This window comes from Magallana gigas, chromosome 1 (assembly GCF_963853765.1).
Source record: "Magallana gigas chromosome 1, xbMagGiga1.1, whole genome shotgun sequence".
Classification (NCBI taxonomy): domain Eukaryota; kingdom Metazoa; phylum Mollusca; class Bivalvia; order Ostreida; family Ostreidae; genus Magallana; species Magallana gigas.
In genome coordinates, this window is record NC_088853.1 from 6949817 (window position 1) to 6975095 (window position 25279).

General features: G+C 33.1%; 1 protein-coding gene across 1 annotated transcript in view; it reads left to right on the forward strand.

Annotated features, from left to right (window-relative positions):
• Positions 1 to 2968: 2968 nt before the first annotated feature.
• Positions 2969 to 25279, forward strand: part of LOC136274619 (osteocalcin 2-like) — a 55177-nt gene continuing 32866 nt past the window's right edge. The window contains exons 1-2 of the mRNA XM_066081928.1: positions 2969 to 3104; positions 12037 to 12379. Coding sequence (XP_065938000.1) covers positions 3060 to 3104; positions 12037 to 12379 — 388 coding nt within the window. The 5' untranslated portion in view covers positions 2969 to 3059. The remainder of the gene's footprint in view (positions 3105 to 12036; positions 12380 to 25279) is intronic.

The window sequence follows — 25279 nt, forward strand, 5'->3', positions numbered from 1 at the left end:
TGAGAAATCAGGAATCAGAAGTGGTGGCTGACGCGATGATACAAGTTTTTTCAAGGCTGGGCGTACCAAAGTAGATCTTGTCGGATAAATGTACCAATTTCATTCCATCACTTATGTAAGCCACTCAGTATACGGAAATTGACTACAACCCCATACCACCCCGAGCGAATGGCTTGTCGAGAGCTTTAATGGAACCTTAAAAATGATGCTACAGAAATCGGCAGGGTTAGCTCGATACGAGTTGATGTATGAACGGTTAGAGGTATTGTGAGAGAAAGTATCGGTGGCGAAAACAGCAAATCAGCTCAGAAGAGGTATTACTACCGAAACGCTAGAAACAGACCATTTGTAGTTGGGGATAAATTTGTGGTCTTCTTATCGACAAGCACAAAGAATATCTCAGCACAATGAAAATGACCTTTGCCCGTAGTTGAGAAAGTCAGTCCCGTCGACTTAAAAGTGCAGCATGACAACAGAGTTATCAAAGTTTATTATGTGAACATGTTTAAATGATGGTTCGAGCGAAATGATCAAATTTGATTGGCGAAAAACTTGAAGATCGGGTCTACAAAGTCATGAATTCAGTTTTCCTTTCAGGTGTGTGGGAGTAACATCTTTTAACATTATATGCATTAACATCTATACATTCAATTTGGCCCTGCCCTAGAGTCAAAACCCATACTCCAGGGGACATGAAAATAAAAATAAAGAAGGACTTCCTGGTAAACATAATTATAAGTCAGTTTTTAATAAAGATGTGTGAGAATAGAGAAGATAACTTTTAAACATTATAAACATTAACACTATATTGCCCCTCCCCCACCTCAAGTCCTGAACCCCTGACCCAGGGGCCATGAATTTCACAATTTAGGTAGAGGCGTTATTGGACATCATAACCATCTATTCAGTTTACTATATGGCCATATTGGCCCCACCCTAAAGCCTGATCCCCTAACCCAGGGGTCATGAATTTCAAAATTTTTGTAGAGGGCCTAATGGACATCATAATCAGGCATTTAGTTTTCAACGAATATATATGGGAGTAGAGACGATTTTCTAAGATTTATTACATTTTTACTATATGGCCATATTGGCCCCATCCTAGAGCCAGAAACCTTGACCCAGTGGCCATGAATTTCACAATTTTGGTAGATGGCTTTATGGACATAACTATGCAACCAGTTTTTTCTCACATGTGTGGGAGTAGAGAAAAAGATTTTTGAAAATTTGGATTTACCTTGCATTTTTGGCCCCACATGAATCTCAGTTTACTTTTGACTTCATGGTGATTTTTTTTCTTTTACAATATTTACAAATAGAATCGGCAAAACGCCGTTTAGAAAAAAAATGACGTATAATAAAAAAGAAGTCAATAAACACACAGAACATAACCACGTTAATATACAAAAACGTCCCGTGTTTTTACGTTAAGTAAATATGATGTGTTATTCTTTTAAGTACACCTCACAGAAGGTTTGGAGAATAAAACTGCAATAAAAAGTTTGAGATTCCGATTTGAGAAAGCTGTAAGAAGACCTTTAAAGGGACTTGGCCACGATTTTAGATCAGGATTTTTTTTCCCTTTCATTATGTATAAAATAGTTTACTTGCTTATGTTGAATGATTGCCAAAATTTGAATGTTAGAAGTCAAATTATAAGAGAGATACAGAGGTAAAAAATTCATTTTTATGTAAACAAAGCTCGAGTCTTATATTTGTTTACAAATCATATAAAGTATAAAATTACCATTTTTTGGACCAAATGACTCGTGGCAAATAAATTTAACTGATTCAATGTGTTCATAGATAATATGATAAACCGATAAAAGCAGCATTTAATCGAGACTTAAACCATTAAAATATATAACTAAACCATAACAAAGCTTGAGCTTTGATTACAAATCAGAGATTTTCAAACTATGCATCTTGCTTATAACTCAATATCTGACTTTCAAATTTTGACAAAGCATTACAAGTACCCATATCAACCATTCTAAGCATTTAAACTGGTAAAAAAAAAAATATTGTGCTCAAATCGTGTCCAAGTCCCTTTAAATTTAAGGTTTTTCAAATAATCATTCGATTTACTTATGTTTTTGGCCCGTACTTTGACTTTCTTAAGGCGTTTGATGTTAAAAGAAATCTATTTAATTGTTTGAGTCCGATATTTGGTTTATAATCACATAAATACTTAAAATAAAAATAAATGCCAGAACTTGGTCCATTTTGGAGGTCTTGTTAAAAATTGAAAAAATAGAAAATGTTCAAACACTACCGGAAAAATGTGTGGTTTTTTTTTTTGATTTGCCACAGAACGTATCTTGACTTTTGACAAAGAAATCGAACTTTCTTTCTATTGACATAATGAATAACTGTATCGCAGCTAGAAAAATGAAATAAGAAATAGAAATAATAAGAAAATATCGTTGGTTATTGGCTATATTATTTGTCATCTTTAAACATTTGTTATCTTATAATATAATTTGTCAGAATGTGCGTGTGTTAAATAGTAAAAAAAGTTGTATAATGTATTTCCAAGAGGACACGTTTATTTAGGCAAGTCGGAATCATCACAGCCCTTAACAATTCAAATACAATGACATTAAAGTGTTTTTGTTGTATTGTAAACAATGCTAATAAAAATAGCAGAAAAAAGGCAATACACTTATTCATTGTCATTAAGATTTATGAACTTACACAAGAAAACAGTGTTAGGTTAATATATTTGGGGGAAATATGTTGAGTGGTTGACAGGCATCAAACCATCATAATCGATTCATTATCAGTTTCCTAAAATAATTTGTTTTAGAAGCTCGAATTTAAGATTGCATGTTTAAACATGACATCATTTCTACAAAAGACATTTAAACCGGGACTCGTTGCTAAGAGGGAAGGTTTCAGAATGCATAAAAGAAATAATTGATAATAGTTTCGTTCATAGATTCTCTATTCTTGCTTATTCAAGGTCAAATTTTCAAAGGGCAATTTAAAAAAAGGCATATTCGGGAGAGGTACATTAAGTCTGTTGCGTTTCTTTTGAAACGCAAGTGCAACGAAAGATGTCCATGGATGCAAATTCATCGACAAAAGAAAATATGAGTCAGGTACAGTGCTTATTTATTTAATTCTTTTTCCCTTAGTCTTAATGTATTGTTTTGATTAGTCCAAGGTTAGCAAAATTATATCTAATTTGGAACACTTGCTTTACTTTAACCAATAAGTACTATCATTAATAGGTGTTCCATCATATCAACAATATAATAATAAGACGAAAAAAATATGATATTTTATTGATATGTTCTATCAAGAGATGGGTGCATAACGTACCTATACTACAATAATAATCATATATTTACACGTGTATGCTTTTTTGTTTTGCCACATGCGTAAAAATTAAAATCTCATGTGAATTTTACTGATTACATGACATTTATTATAAAATATAGATAATAAATATTTTATGGTTAAGATGGTTATATTACCTATAGATATATGAAGAAGACTTCTTTATTTCGATTAATTACCCCACAAACCCGTTTTAGTGAGCTGATATCCTGTTAGGTTGTATTATGTTCCATGAAAAATACATAAGTTTGCAGAAATTGTATTTAATGGACAAAATCATAAGTGGTCTATAAAAATCATGGATATATTCTAATTATACTAATGCTAATTTTATAAAACAAATCTGAAGTATGTATTACTTTTCTGATGCTTAAAAATAGAAATTGCTATTAAAAATCATAACTCAAAAATTTGGTTAGGGGTGACTACTATTGAATTATTATCGTTGACTGTAAAGAGAGCAGCCATGAATTTATTATATCTTAGTTAAAGAGCACGTGCTGAGGTCGTTATATGTTGTTTTTGTTTTGCTTGCATTGCATGCTTTTTCTTATTTATGGGCCACCACATTATGTTCAAATTTAGAATCAAAGGCTCCAAACTAATAAGGGTTGATCCTTAAAAAATAGTTTATATAATGATGATATTGTGATGATAAAGAGAAATATTGTAATAAATTTGTTAAATAACATTTGCTTGTTAAATTGTTGAAAACAATTTGAAAATAAAATCCATCAAATTTAGCAAGTATTTCGTAAAATGTATAAAAAATAAAAATCTTTATGACAGATGAAAGGGGGGATATTAAATAGGATTCTTTGCAAGACAGTGACCGCAAAAAATAATATCTGTTCAAAGGGCATGTTTAAACATGAATTATGTTATAAAAAGGCAAAACGTTTATTGTTAAATACCTTTACACGGCAACGTCCTGCAAAACCGATTAACTGATTTCTTTAAAATACCCAAGGTTCTTTATGTTAGAATGTTGTAAGGACAAGTACCTTTAAATCATTTAAGCGCTGTTTTGTAAAGATGCGATTCATTACACACCAATATTTGAATATGGAACACTTGATATTATGTTTAATCGCTGGCAATGTTGGACTAATTTAATAAAGTTATAAAAGGCTAACCAAAGTTCTTTGTTGTTGTTTGCATCAAGTTTATAAATGTTTTTATTTGTCTAAAAACATAGGAAAAAAATTGCAATAACAATCAGTAAACTATAAATGAAAGAGTTTTGCTTGCATTGCATGCTGTTTTTTTTTATTTATCAAAAATGCAATACAGAAAACAGAATAATTTTTGGGAATGACCCAATTAAATAGTAACTGCGCAGTTTTTTCTTGTAAGTTTGATATCGGGATGATTGACAATGGCTGCTTATAAATGTGGGAGTCAGACATCAATTCTTGTCTTATTGGGAATTCCTATCAAACAAGCAGAGCAAAAACTTGAGCCCTGCGAACAGATGCTCAACTGCTTGCTCACCATAATATATTTACAAATGCAATTGTGTCAATTGATATTGTTGACATAAGCACTAACGGTAAGCCATAATGCTTGGCATAAGAACTCTAGATAAGATTGTCACCGTCAATACCTCAACATTGTTTTTCGAGAGAAGCTACTGCCTTATATGATTAAGCAAGCAAGACGATTTCTTTCTATCATCCGTGCAATAGACTGCTGATTCGCTCCTGACGCCTAAACACTAAACGCTGCACCTATACGAAATGAATGTGTCTTGTACACCCTACTGTCTTAACCTTTTTTCACTAGTAGCATATTGCACTGAAAACTGATACATGTACTACTTGAATTTAGTCACAGGACTTCCTGTAATATGAAAAAAAAACAATGACTCCCTACACTTCGGCCTCTACTGTAAATACTACCTGGTACAAGATAGAGGACAAACAAGCTTATGTGTAGACTTAAGTTGAGTAGCCGCCCCCTACCCGCCTGATTAGTCTTTGAATAATGAAGGACAATTTTGATTGGTGAATACGACACATTTTTTACCTGGATTGCATGTCCTACATCCTGCTTTGTGTTTTGTACTAACTATGTCATTATGAAAATTCCGAAGAATTGTTGTAGTTGTAAAAGGTGTATATTTATAATATGAATGTCAGCTGCTTGGAGGGATCTTGAACATGGTTTTAAAAAACTGTAAAGTAATTGGTTTTCTAGTGTCATGGTCGGGATTGCCGCGGTCCAGACCAGGTTGGCTGAAAATTTGCGCAGTGATAGATATGACACAAAATTAACTAAATCTGACAGAGATGGAGGCCAGGCTTACCGACTTTGATATACTCGACAAAACAACTGAAATGCATTTACTGTAGTTAATTAGAGTGTGCGGGGATTTTTTAACAACGCGTTCTTCAGAAGCTCCTGTGATCTAAGCTAATAATGTGTTAAGAAATGATGCGGAGATTGCTTATGGCTGGCCGTTTGCTTTCTGAAAACTCTCCCTGAATCATTTACATTGCTGTCGGGAAAGAAAGTCTGCTTTAACATTGTATACCACTGATATATGCTTAGTTTTGACTGAATAGTAAGCATCGGACCTTGTAAAATAATTGTCTAAGCAAATACATGACTCTCTTGGATTTTGGAGGTTTCATGATCATTATGAATTATTATCCGTTTACCAGACAAATTGCTGCCGCAAACTGCAAAGGCCAAAATTATAGGAACTAGCTCCAAAAATGTTATGTCTGTAAAATATCTGATTCCTTCCAATGGTCAGGCCAACCCAAGCATGCCCAATGATGACCTAAAACTGTTCTGCAAAATAAATCAGCATTACCTGCACTATATGTGTATAACAGTATATCAAAATCATGGACCAATTTTACCAATCTATGTTGTGCATCTCCACTGGAGATTAATGCAACCTTCTAACATATGCCCTACCAGCTGAGATATCACGAATTTAAAGTTCAGCAATCCAGTTAATTCTTGAGCCGCTGGTAAAGTAACTTTGCATTTTTGTAATATAAGAAACAACTTGAACTGTAACTGCTAAATCTTGTCAAAGGGGATCTTAATATAATAGATGCAATACTAAATGTGTTAATTTCTAAGCCAAGGTACACTAAACAGTTCGTTGATCCATGAGTTTTGTCGTCAGTAAATGGACTCCTAACTCTGCACAATTTCTTTTCTAAAAACACCCATAAGATAGGCATAGTCCTGTAATCTAGCTTTTCCAGCTTGTAAAAATAATCAAAATAAGGAACTTATTTGTCACAACTTGATCTGTCCCTGAGTATCCACTCTAAAAATGTTGAAAATCATGTCCTGTATCTTCAAACCTAAAAAATGAAAATCAGACCTTTGAATTAGTAGCAATCTAAAGCCACTTTTAATATAAAGGTGAGCTATTTGTGCCCCGATTGGCTAACATACAAAAGGCTTCATCAAAAAGAATTTTTTTACTGAACACAAACTTTTGTCAATTAAGTCATTAACACTAGATCCAGATAGGTATGATAGGTGGTGAATAAGTTGAAACTAGCCATATTTTAAGGTACCATGCCTGCCGATAACAACCTTAGATTAGGAAGTGGTGAAAACACAAAGGGGCCCACAACCCCTCCAAAATTAGTTTCTTGTTGACTGCCTGCATAGCTTTCCGCTTCAAACAGTACAAGGTCTTAATGATTTAAGAATTTAAAGCCACCTATGGACCCTGGTAACTAAGCTAAAATCCGTATGTAAAACCCTAGTAAAAGCAGCTAGTCGATCTGGATACTTAGCGAGATATTTATTTAAGTTTAGAACAGTAACTGGAGAGTGAGCAGTGCTTTTAAGGTCTAAATTGGTGATTTGTTGGAAGGGGGGGGGGGGGTCTAGAACGCTGAGGTAGGGCAAGTCTGGCGAAGGTGGCTGACGTTGACTGCACTCTAGGTAATTATTGGCGCCAGAATGTTGAAAAGCTGTTTGGTCTGCAAGTTGAATCAAAACCTGAACCGCATCTGCATTTGATATGGAGATGATTTAAAGAACACAATATGCACTCATGCTTGTATTGACATACACGTTTGCTGCATTGACCTTTATAAATGCATCCACAGCATCTATTGGGAGGGGTCTTGTCACAGACCCTTGAACAGCCAGAGGGCTGTACATATACAACAGCCACCACCAGAGGTATTTGGTATCGTCATTAGGATTAGATTGATTAGTACTATCAAACTAGCTATTTTAAGCTTAAGAGTATTCGAAACGTTGTGCCTAATGTCTTTATAGTAACTTTGCACATAAAAACTTAAGATTGTCACATGACAAATATAGGTAGAATATCAGTACCTGGATACTATGTGGATGCATCCTGGGTCATCTTTTAATGGGGAAAGAGGGGTTTCTGCCCTACAAGCCATGGCAGCAATCACTGACAGGGACACTTCGTCCTAGTGCACCCTGTTAGCACTCCTGGTTGATTTTGATGGGTTGACACAGCTTCCATAGGTAGAGGATTAAGGTAGATAAATCAACCCGATTAACACGAAGCTGGGGACTATCATTACTGTATGTTGCGACGCGCCTCCGGTCGTGCAGCTTTAGACGTTTTCTTCTTGGCATGCCGCATAGTTTACTTATTGAAAAAAACAACGACAAAACAATCAACACACATAAATACGGCAGCGTGGAAGGGCCAGAAAAAAAACAACAAATACTTTATTCGTTCGGACGAATTAGCTATTTGTTAGGACGAATAAAGTATTTGTTCGGACGAATTAGGATTTGTTCGGACGAATTAGCTATTTGTTCGGACAAATAAGTTATTTGTTGGGACGAATTAGCTATTTGTTTCGACAAATAAGTTATTTGTTCTGACAAATAAGTTATTTGTTCGGACGTATTAGGATTTGTTCGGACGAACTAAGATTTGTTCGGACAAATACGTTATTTGTTCGGACGAATTATGATTTGTTCGGACGAATAAGTTATTTATTCGGACGAATTAGGATTTGTTTGGACGAATCAGATATTTATTCGGACAAATAAGTTATTTGTTCGGACAAATAAGTTATTTGTTTGGACGAATTAGGATTTGTTTGGACGAATAAGTTATTAATAGTGGTACATGTGAGAGAGAGAGAGAGAGAGAGATGTCATAATCATGTATACATAAATGTAAAAAGTCTAATCAGTTTACAAGATCATGCGCGGATCCAGACAAATTTACCGGGGTGGGGGTGGAGGGGGGTCTCAGAGATAATTTTGTTGCGGGGTGGGGGTCCAGGTCCCCCCGACCACTCCGGCTCTAGATCCACGTATAGATGTATGCCAACTCTAGGCAGCGCAGGTTGTTTTCTTTGGTAGTTATAAGTTTTTTTTTCGCGCAATGCCAGCAGAAATGTTTTCAATTGTCATAATTCCGCAGGTGGATTTCGATTGTCGATGTTTATATCGAAAATGTAGTCATTCTCCTGTTTACTTTAGACACTGGACATACGAAATTATTTTTCGCCTTAACTTTATACATATACATGTATACGATCAAAGTAAACTGATGTGCTTCGCGGAATTGTAAATATCGCACAATTACTTAAGTGACCTATAAAACAAACTAATTTTTACTTATACTTTATAAAATAAAGTCAGCAAAATAACCCAACATCCTAACTATAATGTAAAAAAATAATAAAAATAGAATTTAATGATAAAAATATTTATCGTCCGTCAAATAGACCTCTGATGACGTACCGGTATTTACATGTTAAAATTATCATATGGCTTTGTAAATTTGTCCTTTGTTTAGAATCTTAGGAGCAGAAATAAAAACGTAATCAATAATCATACATGATTGAATCAAGTTCTGGGGAAAATTAAAATAATTGGATGATTTAAGGTGAAATAAAAGCTTACAAAACAATTGACAATTTTATACAATATTTTCAAAAGGTTGTATCTCATTTTTCTTAACTATTATTGAAAAATATTGTTTATGAATCATACTATCGGAAACATATGACGCCTATTTTCATCGGTCGAATGCAGCATCCAGATTATTTATAGATAGAAATTACATATGATGACGACTAACTTTGATTTTGTATCGACGATTTTTGATGATGTGTCCGATTCTAAAAATGAAATAGATTCAAAGTTGACTAAAGAGACAACCATTAGGGTTAACATTAGTTTTAGACTATCGGAAACCCATGGCACCATGATAATATAATTCTAAACCTTTAGACAGATAGAGTTTGAAAATTGAGCTTGACAGCAAAATATGTCAGATATTGCATACATGTCAGATAATATAACACCTATGTCTATATTATTAGCAATTTATCATTTGAAGGAAAGGGGTGGCTTGACCCCCCCCCCCTTTCATCTACATCGTTACCAGAGCAGATAGTCTAAATTACTCCTCATATAAACTAATAATACGTAATTCGTCCGAGCAAATCCTAAATCGTCCGAACAAATAACTTATTCGTCCGAACAAAAAAATTATTCGTCCGAACAAAAAACTTATTCGTCCGAACAAATCCTAATTTGCCCCAACAAATATATAATTCCCGATTATTCAAGTTAAACCTGTGAGGTAAGAGGGGAATGGTATCTTGATTGTCGCTCTATGTCATGAAAAATTCGGATAATGAAACCATTTACACGATTTCCTTAATGTTAAATAATTACCGATAATTATTTTCAGAGACGCAAACAGTCATAAATAAATAGATCATGTACCGTTACATATACCAGCTGCTAATGTATAATTAGACATCGGTTTACAAGGGAAGGCGACCGTTTTAATTACCTTGTCAATGGATTATTAAATAAACAACGAGGATTACAAATCTATTATCTGGCGCTTGTCCTTCGATCCCACAATTTGTACCTCTAACTAAACCAACTAAACACAGTTCACCGTACTTTTACTTACCTGTTTACATGTACTTTATCAGGAAAGAGAGAACTCTATTACAAAAACAAAACTTTGTATCAAATTTACGCTGAATTATTTTCCGCGATTCGGAAATCATCGCGAACAAAACGTAAATTGGATACACGCGAAAAAACCTGATATACGGTATTTGTTATAAGAATTTCTAGTAACAAAACAACTTTGCACAAAACGACAGTATAACTGTAACATTACAAAAATGGTTGTCAAAACCTGAAACAAAAACACGTCTTACTTTTTCAATCTATGAAGGACGACTGATCAGGTATAGGATGACGTCACAGGCTAATAGCCTAAAATGTTGGGGCCGATGGTACGGCTAATACTAGAAAGCACAATATGTTTAAGGGAATATTAGTTTTCAAATAAGTACCTAGATATATGAGTTTAAATCTTATAGGTGAATCGTTTTATTAAAATATGTCAAAATGCGCTAAATAAAGATCTGTCAATAATTCAACTAAAATAATTTAAAAAAAAGCTTTTCAATTCAATTGCCTTTTACTTTTTTATCAGTCATCTTTAATCAAAAGAAAGATATATATCCTTTACATGACTTGTCAAAAGTAATTGAAACTGTTAAGTAGATCAAAATAAATGGAAATTAAAATGTAATATTCTCTTTCTTTTTTAATATTTATATACTTTAAAACTTGGCATAGAAATGATCACCAAGGTTTAGAATATACGATGACTTTATTTATCTCTTTTTTTGGCTAGAGCATTGGCGAAGAAATATGATTTTTTTTTTGCATTTCAGGTTTGTTATAGATTCATGAGTTTATTAAGCATCTTTAAGACGATAACATTAATGTTCGATTTTTTCCAGTTTACATGATTATATACCTTGGTTTTAAAATATGTTTTTTTTATTTTTTATTAGTTTTGTTAAGAACTCATTCTGTGAATATATTTTTCCCTCTTGTTAAATAGTCAATATGTTAGTTTCTGGTCAATTTATGTTTTTGTTTCAAGTCTTCAACCTTTGTAAATATGAGACATATTTTTTTTTCATTAGAACCATAGACCAATAATCAAAATATTTTCAATCTTTAAAATATTAGAGGAAACGTGGGCAAACAAACATTAATTTTATTTTTAATATATTTTTTAATCTTGTAATATGACCTGATGGATATTCTTATATTATATCTGTGCATGGAATAATTTTAGAAAACTTCATACTTTATAGATACCTTCATAACTGCAGATAACTACATTTACCCGGTATTTGATATCTTTAAGTTGAAAAAAAGGTAGTGACTTTGACCTGGCATTGATTAGAAAAGAAAATTGTCAAACCTGATTTGAACTGATACAATCATCTGGTTGTATGATCTGTTTGACTGTGTAAAAAATTCTTAATAAAAGAAGTATGTCTGATAACGAGATCACTCCTTCCTTTAAAAAGTTTCATCAAGTAAGGCAATGTGATAACTTATGTATTCGAAATTTATATTCTAGACACATAAAGCATCATTATCATTCCATTGTGACAAATCAGAGGCTTCTTTATTTTCTTTTCATAAAATCTCTAAAAAAAAAATACGAAAACATGTTTTTGTTATCTAAACATTAACGATTTCGGAAGAAAATACTCGTTTTGATTATTTGATTTGTATTGTTAAGATGAGTTGAACAAAATGTGTTATCTACACTTGTTTAACTTTTAAATAGCCATGCTTAAAAATAGGTAATAGTGTGGAACTTTACTATTCAAATTTTTGTTTTAGTGTTTGATTTTGTTTTTAAAGAGCACAATTGACTGTGACACATTATGGAATCTCATCATAAAAGAAACAGAACGCGAAAAAAGTAAAGAAAGCAATGCAGATAAAAGTAAAGAAAGCAATGCAGATAAAAGTAAAGAAAGCAATGCAGATAAAAGTAAAGAAAGCAATGCAGATAAAAGTAGCAAAGAAAGCCAGACAAATGAAAGTACCACAGCAAATCAGACAAATGAAAGTAGTTCAGAAAGCCACGTTGCGCCAACCATGGTGTTTTCTGTGATTGGGGACTCCGACAGTTTTGTACCCAGACCATGGCCAACAACTCTTTTCCAGACAGCTCTTATAGAAGCAGCAAAGAGTGGAGGAGGTACGAATTTGTTAATCTTAATAGACTATTGTAATTGTATTCTCAGTAACGCTATTACATCAAGTAATATAAAAACATGAAATCGCAAAATAAAGGAGAATAAAAAAAAAAGGAGGAAAAACTCCAAGAAAAAAAAAAACAACAAACAAACACAACACCAATAAAACAAGAGGCCCATGGGCCACATCGCTGACCTGGGGAACAATAGGTATGATAAAATCAGCTTAATGGAGTCATAATACAAACAATCTTGACAATGTACAATAATACATGTAGATCCTGTATAAATAAAATCCAACGACATATAGTTTGTCAACAAAGTCCGACAACTCATACAGTTCTGAACACAGATAAAAAGAATAAAACGAACGAGTTTCGTAAATCCGAAAAAAACAAATCAGTAGCCTTATTTGGAATTTGAATTTGAATAAAAGTGTTTGATTTTAGATAAATAATCTAAACAACATCACACTGTTGTTTTGATCTCGGCCCTGGTATCAACCCGAACGGTTGGTATCGGTCCAAGCCCGAAGGGTGCGGGCCGATACCATCCTAGGGCTGATACCAGGGACGAGATCTTAAACCTTCAAAATGTCATTAAACGACCCCTATAAAGAGATACAGAATCGGCACTTAACATTTTATTTTCCATATATTTCAGGAACGGTAATGAATTTCTAAACACTAAAGAGAATGTGTTTAAAATTAAAGGCCTTTCATTTGATATTATAAAAAAAGGGGCTAAAACCTCAACTTAAGGGACCAGAGGGCTCTAATTACTTTTTTCTAGTCCTTTACCGAGAGATATTTTGTGAAATGTCATTAAAGCAGATATGTTATGTTACAGTTATGTATCCAAGCAATGTAATGATTTTATCGTGTGTTACCTAAACAATTTTTTTAGAAGTCAAATGTCTGTTAAATTAATCAGCCATATATCAGAAAGTAAAAATCTTTTGAAATGCAGTAAAGAAGAACAATTTCGTTCAACAGCCCCATATAAGGGGATAATGGATCAGCCCTTAAAACATTTTTCCCATATAGTTCATGATCAGTAAGGATTTTCCAAAGAGTTGTGAACAAAATATGTTTCAAATTTAAAGACCTTTTATTTGATATCAAGAAAAAGGGAGTGACTCTTCAAATTAGAAATCAAGATGATACTAAAGTCTTTTATCTATATAGTCGTTTACTGAGAAATGGTTTGTAATAGGATATAAAAGCAAAGTTAAGTATGATATGTTTATTAATCCTGATTTTCTCATGCGTTACCTAACTCGGGTTTTTAGGGGCCAGAGGTAAAACAATAATATTTTCTTTCTTAATTGGAAGAAATGCAAGTATTTAAAAAAAAATTAACGTATGAGAACTTACAAAAAGCATTACAGGAAAGCATTAGTACTTACATATATGTAACTCCTATTGCCAGATCATGTTTTGTTGTCGAAAATTAAAGTCGATGACGTCATATCACCTTCTTAAAATCGGACGGAAAACCTCTTCGTTGCTCGCAACGAGATCGTGTCTAGTTATTATTTTTAATTTGTTTTCTGACTCCTTTTAGGCTTAAAGCTGCTTTAATAAGGTCTTCCGTTTCCAACCTTATTGTTATTGCTTTGTTTCTTTTTCCCTATTATTATACCTGCACTTTCTAAAGAAAGTTCGGGTATATTGTTGTTACCCTGTTCTGTCTGTCCGTGCGTCCGTCCGTCTATCACGTTTAACTTTCTCAAACTGCTTTTACATCTTATAAACCAGCAAACTGAACTCTTGGAGTTTGATTTGGGGTATCATGTTGTTTTGTAAAAAGGTTTTAAAAATTCTATGTCAGTCCTGGGGGTCAAATAATTGGTAAAAAATGACGTTTTTTCACAAAAAACATTCTTCCACGAACTCCTCCTACATTTTCAACAGTAGACAAATCATCTTTTGGAATATGTTTTAGGGTATCCTATAGATGTGCAATAAGGTTTCGGAATTTTCAATTTTGTCCTGGGGGTCATGTAATGGCTGAAAAATGACGTTTTTAAACAAGAGAACTGGGGTTTTTTTTGGCAGTAGCCAAAAGATCTTCTAGAACATGGTTGGGGGTGTAATATTGAGGCAAGATCAGGTTCCAGAATTTGTTTGTCTTTAAGGGGATCAGTGGGCAACAAAAAATGACGTTTTTTTGCCAAAAAAATATGGTTCCCAGAACTCCTCCTACAACTTTTTGAGTAGCTACGTCATCTCTTGGGATATAATTGGGGCTGTCCTATAGATGTGCAATAAGGTTTTAAAAACTTAAATTTCATCCAGGGAGTCAAATAGTATCAGACAAGTTGCTGTCCTTTAAAAAAGGACTACAATACGTGGACCATTTGCATGTGTTTCCAACGAAAACGTGAAATCCTTAAGATTATCAGAGATTCCACTGACTCTATAGCCCTCTGCTTTTAACCACTAAATTTGTACGTTGTATTACGTAAACATATATGTTTAGCCCTTACTTTTTATCTCAGAATTTAAAGGGTTCATACTTCTAAAATAATTCTGATCTATCTATGAATGAAATTTGCATGTATAGTATCAGGCATTCGGTGAATTCTACTATTTGCGCACACATTACGATTCGCATTACTTTGTTAACTATGCAGTGACAGCTTTGTGTAAATTAAAAATTTCATATTTTGATGCATTATTCTTGAGATTTAAACTTTTATACAGTGACATAATTATTCAATCATACTTAAATGCATAAAAAATTTAATCGGGAAGTTCTCTAGCCTCGCCTTCTATAAAAGTTAAGTTACATGTGTGTTCGGAAAAACAAAATATTGCAAATTTTGCTATTTGATGCATGTTGTAGTTTCGGCATAACATTAACTTATTTCATAATACTGATAGTTCATATCACATGACAATCATTTCTTTAAAAGGAATACTTTGTTTCTGTACTGTTTACCGACAACTTTACAATTACAGCGCCCTTGAACTTATGGCATGGTATCCCGATCCCGATTCAGATAAACGTGTGCTAGCCTGGTTCCCTGAGCTACCCATTGCGCACAGGAACCAGGTTAGCTCATGCGCAGGCTTAATTTTCCCCATAGCATCCGGTTTAACCTCGCTTATATATTTTCCACGCAAAAATTTACGTTTATCACTAAAATAAACCATAGATCAAAGAGCATTTCTTATGATTTAATGGATTGACAATGATATCTTGGGATATGATAGGAACTGTTCTATAGATGAGCAGTAAGATTTTAAAAATTTAAATTTCATCCAGGGAGTCAAAAAATAGCAGAAAATTGACGTTTATCGCTTCAAAAAAACATAGATCCTAGAACTCCTTTTATGATTTAATGGATAGACACATCATATCTTGGGATATGATAGGAACTGTTCCATAGATGTGCATTACGGTTTTGAAAAATTAAATTTAACCCTGAGGCCCATTACCTACCGGTACATACCTTTTGATGCCCTTTAAGGATCAAGAATATATATGGTTAAGGGGTGGGGATCTCAACCGTTTTCGAGATATTCGTGCACTTTCTGTTCAAGGGGGGTCATGAACACCCCTGGGGCCAATGACCTACATACCGTTTGATGCCCCTTGACACAAGGAACAAGAATATACATGGTTTAAGGGTGGGGATCTCAACTGTTTTGAAGATATTAAGGGACTTGCTGTTTGAGGGGGTCAGGACCACCCACAGGGCCCATGACCTAGCTAACATTTGATGCCCCTAGACATCAGAAACATGAATATATATGGTTTAGGGGTCATGATTATAACAGCTTCTGAGATATATGGTAATTTCAAATTCCTGGGGGGTGGGTATGACCCCAGGGGTCAGATCTAATAAACCCTATATATTGCCAGTAACATCCAATATATGATTATTAACACCCTACATTATTATCTTTGTCCGTTTTCAAGTTACCATGCATTTACAATAGAGTCTACGATTCTTCCTACAAGGTTCAATGTTAGACCCCACACCCTTTTGACACCCCCCCCTGCCGAAAAGTGGTTGTCTACCCCAAAATGAAAAAAATCAAACCAGGGTGCACAATCATATAGGCCTATCATATACTAGAGTTGTGTACAATTCTGCTCAGCCATCTCGGAGAAACAAGTTCAGAGCGGGAAAGAAGAGAAAGAAGATGAAGAATAACAATACATGTATAAAGAACCGTACAAAAACAATAATTCTCCAAATTTCATTCGGGAGACGTAATAATAAATATTAAATAAAGATAGGATCAACAAACATCAATAATAAAAAATTTAAAGATAATTGACAATTTCTGATTCTAAGGGGGTCAGGATGACCCCTTAGGGTCATGACTTACATGCCATAATGATCTGATGCGCCTGCATGACCTAAGGAGGAATAATATCTTTGGATTAAGGTGGGGATCTCAATAGTTTTTATGATATTTGATAATTTAAGAAGAGCACTTGGGATCATGACCTACGTACCATCTTAAATGCCTTGAATAAAGAAACAATAATATAATATATTTACATTCTACTGTGTTTTTCCATTAAATTCCGTGATGTTTAAACGCCTCTAAATGCAACACCTATTCACTGCGTATGAATTTACGAGTAATTTACATAAGTAGTTCTAAAAAAGGGATTTCTATGTTATCAGTTAAAAAATGTATTTCATGAATGTTGTCAAATCACCATGTTTTATAATTATTCAACAAAAAAGTTGACTTTATTGTTAAAAGCAACATTTCAAGAGTTATATTTCATGCTCGTCGATCTTATCTCAACAGTCTATGTGAAAACCAGTTTAAACCGGTTTTACAAAACAGCTGTTCTTGCTGTTACTTATTCACTCCCTCCGTGATCTGCACTTTATATCGATTTATTTAAGTAAACAATTGATTTCCTCAGTAAGGGAATGTAAATATAAGCATTAAATGATTTATTTTTGACGTCGTCGTGTCAATAACTGCCGTCAGGTGAGCAGACAAATTATCATAACGCGCTAACGCGCGTTATTCAATTTGTCTGCTCACCTGACGGCAGTTATTGACACGACGACGTCAAAAATAAGTCATTCAATGCTATAATGTACATTATATATGATTCAATTTAAGAACCCATATATAGATCAATCATCTGTTTTGTAATACTTCCTATGTATATATACATGTACATGGACATGTATTGGTTTGTGTTTTGTTCCATACTATTCATGTTCATGACTGTAGTATGGCTTAGTCTTATTTTAAATTACATTAAAAAATTGTCAAATATATGACTTGGAACCCCCACTCCTAAACAAACTCAAATATAAATTGTTCTCCCCCCCCCCCCTCCCTTGTCGAATGATCTATTAAAATTAAAATATAGTTTGGGTGTCTAAAAATTTTTATAAACTGGTAGAAAATTTTTAAGACAACACCTGGGGGTCATTATCGTACTTTACACCATTTGATGCATCATAATGACATTAGAAGATATTTTGTATTTTCCTGTTTCGTGGGGTCAGAACAGCTGTCCCATAAGGTCATGACCTACATTGTATTTGATGCATTATAATACATTAAGAAAGAAATACTCTTTCCTTCCTATTATAACTCATATAAAAATGATAAGTATCTACACTTTATTCCATGTAATACACAAATTTAATAAGAAATTGTTTATACAGGGTCAATATGGGGTCAACTCAATAGTGCATGCAGTCTGACAAATGAAAAAAATAACTTTTGCAACTAAAATGTCAGAAACTTTACAAATGCGATAGGATAGGTAACGATGATAAGCTTATTTAAATATTAAAAGATGATGATACAGTATGCTGTCAAAGGAAGATCACATTTAGAAAGTGAAAGTAGAACTTATATATGTATGCTGGCATCTCATTATATTGTGCTACTGCTACTACATGTATTATGCTTACCTAAATTGGTCAACATCATAATAATTATCCAATTGAAACAAAATAATGAATTCCTTTAGATGATCTTAACTAATCCTTTTTTGCTTACGGAAAACACAGACATGTATGTATGGGTGTTGCTAAAACGCGGAACGGAAAACGGAACGGAAAGCGGAACGTAATGGAAAATATCATCACGTTTATCGCTTAAAAAGGGTATAGACTGGCCAGAAACGATTTACTTTGTATCTTTTATTTATATCTAATGAATGATTATCAACATGCTGCTATCTTATTAATATTCATCTGAATGTCTATCAATTATAGCATTGTATTCATTCGGCTTTAGTTGAGTACGAAACGGAAAAATCAAATGTAGCCAATACGAAATGTGAAACATTAAAATGAATAAACGAGCAAATTAGCTATAATTTTTTACTTATTTTTCTTATATGGTATTGCTGGCATATCAGCGTAACGTACGCAGTAAGTGAAAGCGTTTTATGCGTGTTTTGAGTATTTTTATATTTCAAATATGATGAACATGTATATACTTACATCAAAATTTATTTTTCGGTGTTCTAGACGATCTTTTATCATACAGACGATACAGTATCATTGAGATAGAAGAAGAAAAAACCGTAGGACTGACGGCATTAAAAAATAAAATACAGTAAACATTGAAATACCCGGTAATTTGTGAAACTAGTAATTTGTGAAACTAGTATTTTTAACAATTCAATTGTGTTTACGTTTTCATTACTAAGCAGTTGTTTATTCCAGCAGCTATATACATATGATCCGAATAGAGAGCTCTAGACGTTGCCTGGTTTGATTTTCCGATTATATACTGGGACTATAGTCTGTCGATCCAAAAACTATTAATGCAGCACATTTTGGCGATTTATAATGGAAAATGTTGACATCTTTTCTCCATTTGGAAGTCACTCAGAAGACCTTGCACAATTTTTCAACACTATCATCCGGGTATGTTGAAATGCAAAACACCGTAGACTTCTTTATTTTTAGCTGTGTATTTATACCACCTGATAAGCTAGAGAGGAAGTTTTAAAGAAAGAATAATAAGAATGTTTAATGCTTCTAAAAGAGAATCGCTTGAACCCTGAGGTATATATAAATATACACCAAAAAGTGATTCGATGATATTTTGGGACAGAATATAGTGGTCAATGCATGTACTGTTAATTTTGAGGAAATAAGTATTCTTGAATAGATAATCTAATATTGCTAATCTTTCGAAAAAAATTAAAAAGGTACGCGGCTATGTTAAGGCTGCCCGATTAATTTCACAGCGATATGTAGAAAGTCACTTGTCTGTACTTCAGAAGATATGACGTCAAATGTATAAATCTTAATTAAATTCTTTATAAAACTTTTTGTTTCTTGTAAATGATGTATTTAAAATAGAAATAGCAACTTAAACATCAACAAAACCATAGTAGCCCAGAGTAACATATTTAAACTGTTTTTGAATCAGCTTTAGGAAATGTCCGTTACCTAAAGATTAATTTCCCCATAATTTCCCCAAAATTCATTATCGTTTAGAAATAATCTTTTAAGACTTTCTCAAGGGTTTTGGCTCTTGATTTGGCCTATTTGCTGTTAACAAATTAGATGATTTCGCTGTTTACCATTTCTTTGAGTGTAAAAATGTCAATGAAATGTTTGTTACTTTCGTATGAAACGTACGTTACTCTAGTTTACAAGGATAAAATTTGAAGATACTCCATTATGTTCACGTATTTCCTATTGATAGGTATAACATAATTTCAAAAATATATAAATATGTGTTTATTCAGGGTTTTTTTTTTACAGCCTTTATTTATACGTTTGTTTTAAATGCTGAATTATATTATGTTATTATATGAGTGCCTGTCCTACGTAGATCTACGATGCAATTGTGTAGCCAGAAATTAATCAAATATGATGCTAAACTAAAAATGTGTGTATGATTTCAATTTAAAGTAATTAATAATTGCAATAGTTGTTAAAAATTACAATGCTTGTCTATTGAAATATTCGTTACAATAGGTAACGGACATTTCATTCTTTTTTGAGATATACTACAAAGATATGAATAAACATGTGGATCGTTTATAATATAAGAACTGATCTACATGACTTTTGTTTTATGTACCCATTAAAAATTGTTCGATACACATAATATAAGCTAATAAATCCTTATGAAGGTGTATGCATACTGATGGGGTCAAACGTTTAGATGGTTTTAGCAGGAATCATGCTGTCTAATTGTCCTTGGCCTTAATGGCGAATGTTGATGTATCAACAATTTGTCACGTGTTTTATTTGCATCAACCAATTTGAGCTAGGATTGAAATTACAAAGAGTTTCGTAAAAATATCTTAGCGAACATTTCGGTAACGAACATTTAGTAACCAGCATTTATGTACCTAGGCGGCTTCAAAATAAAATTGTAGTGTTTATCAAAGACAGTTTTTGATGGAGACAAATGCTTATCGTATGTTCAATACTCAAGTTGAACAGTTGTTGCATTTACTTTCTCAGTTATAGCAGTAACGAACATTACAGTCTTAAATCTACGCTCAGACTTTTTTTGTTTTTCATACTGATATGATTAGACAAAAGGAATTATATGAATTTTTTTAACATTTATGTGGACAGAAAGACCTCGTAATGTTCTTAATAAGATTTTTGTATTTTTTAATGGAATGTACAACTCTTGCAGTGATTATATATCTAAAGTAACGTAGATTACATCGAAACTGGAGACAATGTTCAAAATAATTTAAGTAATTCTTGGACTAGTGAAAATAACTTGTTGTCTTTTAAATCATTAAATTTTTTTACTGAAAAATAATATGTAAGAACTTATTCCGCATAGTGTCCAGTTTATATGGCAAAACATCCTCTTCAAAATGTAATTATCAAAATGGCGACAGTAACGAACATGTCAGTTTAGGCATTTTGTAAAGATTTCTTGCTGAAAATAAACGCATTCCATTGACTTTTTTATGTGTTTTGGAAACACTTATGAACTGACTTTGTATTACAAAATCAATTACAATTCTGCTGATTTTAATTTTTTTGTAATTTCATGGCGACATCAATTGCAGCCATTTATTGAGTTTGAGTGATAATGCATATAAAAACGGCTTGGCGCAAGTGAAAGATAAAAACAATCTTATTTTATTTTACGTGAAATCGGGAGAGAAAATATGTACCAATGTGAATCTTCCTGGGGGAAACCTACCGATTGACCCGATTTTGTGTAAATCGAGCCTTAAAGGTAGATATGTGCCTAATTTCGATGGCATTGCGAAATGTTTTGACAATATTTCAAATAAACGAAATATTTATATGAACCCCCAGCAAGAACTGCAAAATACATTACTTATCGAAGGATTTTTCATAAAAATATTTTTGATTTAATGTCATTATTCACTTGTAATGATGCGATTTTTATAGATTATTTACTGTGTTAGAATACACACGTCACGTGCTTAAGAAAAATATATGACGTCACAAAAATACATCAAACATAGTGTTTGATGTCACTGTTAAATTATGTAACAAATGTTAAAAGAAACTCGCTTGGTTAAAGTACTTTTCGATTATTAAAATAGTATCATTTTTCGATATATATTTAGCTTCGGACAGCCTTAACATAGCCGCGTACATAAAGTATATCGTTTTAGCATGATTAACAAATCTATGAGGTAAATAACATTAGATAATATTTTCCGTTTTCCCTTCCGTTCCGCTTTCCGTTCCGTTTACCGTTCCGCGATTTAGCAACACCCATGTATGTATACACGTGAACCCATCTAATCAAAGAGCTGGTTAAAACTAGTACCCGCTAATGAGACATGCAGACCTGTGTTGTGTACGTAACTTCAGACAAAGATCAGTCATTTGTAACATGCATGTATTTTTATGACCTATTCTTCAAATCCACTTGTACTATTTTATTAGGTAAATAACAACTTTAGGGTGGTGCAGGACACCTGCATATTGTGATGTATATGTATACTTCCTATTGAGAAAAACAATAAAGTATATTAAATATTGATTAAATATTTACCTCCCAACTAATGTTACCTAACATTGAAGCGCAATGGGTTAGAGCGTTTACATGACTGTAAGAGCATTGGGGTCCAAGGTGTATTTTTGGTAATTTTACAATTGGTATAAATGAATTTTCATGGGGAGGGGGGGGGGGGTCTGGACCCCTCACTCCCACCCCTTCTCTAAATCTGTGCACACGATGATGTTCATGTAGGCACACAGAAGCAAATCTGAAACCGGCAACCGCCACGGGGAGGGGGCATAATTTAATTTTTAATTTTGTTTGTAATAATTATATAAACCATTATACTTTCTATTACATAAAATGTTAAGATTATTGATTAACTGAAATTCACTGCAAACAGTTCTACCCCAAATTTCACATACAGTGCTGCTCATGTCACGATGTGTATTATCATATGGGAAGGGATATCATCCTTCAGTTATGAAAATTATAAATTTTAATTGTATTACCGGAGCTTTCATGTAGCCTTCATTTTTTTTTTATTAAACTGGTACAAAACAGTGTTATTTGGGGGCAAACACATGGTGCGGGTATTACTGTCTAATGAGAGCATCTAGTTATTCTTGGGGTTTTTTCTTACGCCTGTTTGTGCAGGGGGTTTCTCGGAGATGGCTCAATCGATTTTCATGAAACTTTCAGATCCGATAGATATTTATTTGAACTAAATACATATTTTTTATTTTGATGACGTCACTTCCGTTCTTGAGACAATGACGTTTTAGCGATTTTCAGAGGGTCAGCTTGTCCAGAGATCTTCTCCTAAACGGTAAAATATGTTAAATTCAAACGTTCAGGGATTGTAGACAAGAGATTGTAGATGTGCTAATTGGCATTCATATTTGTCATGCTAAAACGGCGTTAACGCTCGCCTGGTCCCGAAAATTGTAGTTTTTTATGGTTTTCTAAGTTTATCTCTTTTCTGAAAAATATTTCGTTAACAAATGTAATGCAATAAAAGTTTTTATTAACAAGACCTTTCATTTGATATCAAGACAAAGGGGCTTGTCCTTAAAATTAGGGGACCAAAGGGCTTCAAAGTATTTTATCTGTAGCCCTTTACTGAGGGATATTTTGTGAACAGTTATAGAAGCAAATATGTTTTTTTTACAGTTATGTATCCAAGCAATGTAATGATTTTATCATGTGTTACTTAATTAGGGGTTTTTAGGGGTCAAAAGTCCAGAATTTTGATCGCATATATCTCAGAAAGGAAAAATATTTTGAAATGCAATATAGAAGAAAAGATGATCAGATTGATGTATTAAATCATATGCAATTTTCAAAATTTCGTTAAACGGCCCCTATAAGGAGTTAAGAGATATGCCCCTACAATGTTCTTTCCCATATATCTCAAGAACGGTAATAAATTTCTAAACAGTTGTTGGAACAAAATGTGTTGAGATTTAAATGACCTTTTATTTGATTTCAAGAAAAAAGGGCTGGCCCCTAAACATAGGGGACCAAAGGGCTCTAAAGTCTTTTATCTGTAGCCCTTTACTGAGGGATATTTTGTGAACGGTTATAGAAGCAAATATGTTTATATTACAGTAATGTATCCAAGCAATGTAATGATTTTATCATGTGTTACATAATAAGAGGTTTTTAGGGGCCAAAATTATAGAATTTTGATCACCAATATCTCAGAAGGGAAAAATATTTTTGAAATGCAATAACGAAAAAAAGATCCTCAGAATGATGTACTAAATAATATGTAATTTTCAAAATTTCGTTAAACGGCCCCTATAAGGAGTTAAGGAATCATCCCTTTAAACGTCCTTTCCTATATATCTCGAGAACGGTAACAAATTTCTAAACAGTTGTTGAACAATATGTGTCGAGATTTAAATGACCTTTTATTTGATATAAAAAAGGGGGCTGGCCCCTAAATTTAGGGCTCTAAAAATGTTCATATGTAGCTCTTTACTGAGGGAAATTTAATGAAATGCTATAGCAGCAAATATGTTTATCTTACAGTTCTGTATCCAAGTAATGTAATGATTTATTCATGTGTTATGGAATAAGGCCCCTAAAACTTTTTTTTCTCAGATATCTCAAGAACGGTGACGAATTCGCAGGGGTGTTAAGGAAGCATAAGCATATGGGCAATTTAACGTCTTATTTTGACTGTTATATTCAAAATCGTGGAATTAAATAATTAATTTGAATAAGATCAAAAACTTAGTATTGTCCTTTAAAATAGATGTCAGTGCAATAAAATCGAGTAGTATATTACTGCCACACTGGTGCATTATCACGTGACAACTATAAATAGCTTACGTATATTCCTTAACATAAAATGAGATAGAACAACACTACCCCGCGGTTTCAAAAATAAAATTAACATACCAAGTGAAAGCAAATCATCTCAGTTTGATCAAAACCGCTGCTAGAATCCAATGTTTTTCCTTATTAAAAAGTGATTCATCCGGTTCTCGTAAAACCTTCCCAACTTTTATATAGTTTGCACGGAAAACGGCAAATTGCATCAAAACAACACACAACATGGGATTCTAGCAGCACTTTTCAATTTAAGCATTGATCAAACTAACGATACGTATAAAATTTCAAGTTCAATATATACGGGGTAGTGTTGTTCTAGTCGGATTTTTATATCATAAACAACGACAGAGGAAAGCCTGGCCGAGAAAGAAAAGCAAATTTACATACCTTTTAGCGAAAGGTTAATAAAACTAACACCTTCCCCAGTATTCTTATGTTCAATTCTCAATAAATCACACCACAATACTTTTTTTAAAGTTCTTAGATTAGTTATATTTTGAATATGTTTACAAAGCTTTCCGATCAAATTCACACGACATTCAACTTTTAGTCATGACGTCATCAAAGTGTAAATCTACGTAATACAAACTAATTTCTGGAAAAAAAATGTCTTCAGTATTTTTTATTTGTTTT